This window comes from Eurypyga helias, unplaced genomic scaffold (genome assembly GCF_000690775.1).
Source record: "Eurypyga helias isolate BGI_N326 unplaced genomic scaffold, ASM69077v1 scaffold4632, whole genome shotgun sequence".
In the NCBI taxonomy this organism is placed as follows: Eukaryota; Metazoa; Chordata; class Aves; order Eurypygiformes; family Eurypygidae; genus Eurypyga; species Eurypyga helias.
This window is the reverse complement of record NW_010233924.1, coordinates 19,812-21,116: the sequence shown is the minus strand read 5'-3', so window position 1 is coordinate 21,116 and position 1,305 is coordinate 19,812. Positions and strand designations below refer to the sequence as shown.

At 52.2% G+C, this 1,305-nt stretch overlaps 1 protein-coding gene across 1 annotated transcript in view; it reads left to right on the top strand.

Moving 5' to 3' along the window:
• The window catches only part of EIF4G3 (eukaryotic translation initiation factor 4 gamma, 3), a gene marked incomplete at its 5' end in the record, with an annotated part of 22,773 nt that overhangs the window by 2,183 nt on the left and 19,285 nt on the right, over window positions 1-1,305 (top strand). The window contains 2 exons of the mRNA XM_010161853.1: window positions 15-161; window positions 431-667. Of these exons, the coding sequence (XP_010160155.1) occupies window positions 15-161; window positions 431-667 (384 nt within the window). The remainder of the gene's footprint in view (window positions 1-14; window positions 162-430; window positions 668-1,305) is intronic.

Here is a 1,305-nt window from a genome sequence, read left to right as displayed (position 1 = left end):
TCCTTTTCCCACAGCTGAAAGTGCCCATGGCCGACAAACCTGGGAGCACAGTAAATTTCCGCAAGTTGCTGTTAAACCGCTGCCAGAAGGAGTTTGAGAAGGACAAGGCGGATGACGACGTCTTTGAGAAGAAGCAGAAGGAACTGGAAGCTGCTACCACTGTAAGTGATGTTTCGTTCCCCCTAAACTCTCGGAGCAGCCTCTGGAAGTTGTCGCTTTTGGAGATGGCAGACAATTTGGGGGGGAATTCTGTCGCTGTGACCGGTATAATAACAAATATTTCCTTTGATTAGCGGGTTTAAACCAGCCTCTTTGGGCTTTTCAAGAGAAAAAGAGTAAATGGGGACAACAGCCACCATAAATGCATGAACTCTGCAGAGTTCCCTGCTCTGTGAACAGGGTTTTTTAGGGCTGTTTTTCCGTTTTGCAGCCGGAGGAGAAGACACGGCTCCACGACGAGCTGGAAGAGGCCAAGGACAAAGCCCGACGGAGATCCATTGGGAATATAAAATTCATTGGGGAGCTTTTCAAGCTGAAAATGCTGACGGAGGCGATCATGCACGACTGCGTGGTAAAGCTGCTGAAGAACCACGACGAGGAGTCCCTCGAGTGCCTTTGCCGCCTGCTCACTACCATTGGCAAGGACCTGGACTTCGAGAAGGCAAAGGTGGGGCAGTGAGAGATGAGGTTTCTGGGAAGGGCTGGAAAAATTGGGTGTGGGCTGGTTTTATGGGAGGGATTTATTTTTTCTTGGGGAGTTTCTGTGCGGCATGAGGAAGCCATCCGCTGCTCCGTGGGTGTTTATCATGCTGGGACCTCGCTGCCTTGTCTGGGATAGGTTGGTTGTCGTTTTCAGCAGTGTTCTCCGGTTCGGTTCTTTCCAAATACTTCATCCGGGTCGGTTGAGGAACACGCTTTTCCCAAATGGAACGCATCTCTCACCTGGTACTTGCTAAAACATTACTAGGTGGAGTTACTTCGTTACCACTGAGGGTTTACATCACTTAGGAGGTCAAATTAATGTGGTGTTCAGGTTAAAGCTAAAAACACCCTCAGTAACCGGCCTAAACGCCCACCCGAACCTTGGTGGATGCGTTTATTTGGCGTCACCGTCATCTCCAGCAATGCTGGAATGAGGCAGCTGCGCTCCAGCCGCAGCGCTCCAGCCTCCTCCTCCCGATTTCCCCCCAAACGCCTGTGCAGCTCGGAGCAGTACGCACTCGCTGCGCTGCTCTTGGCACAGGCGGTCTCCCGCTCCGTCGCGAGAGCCAGGCTCGGGATGAGGAGGTGTTCGGGGGTTTTGCC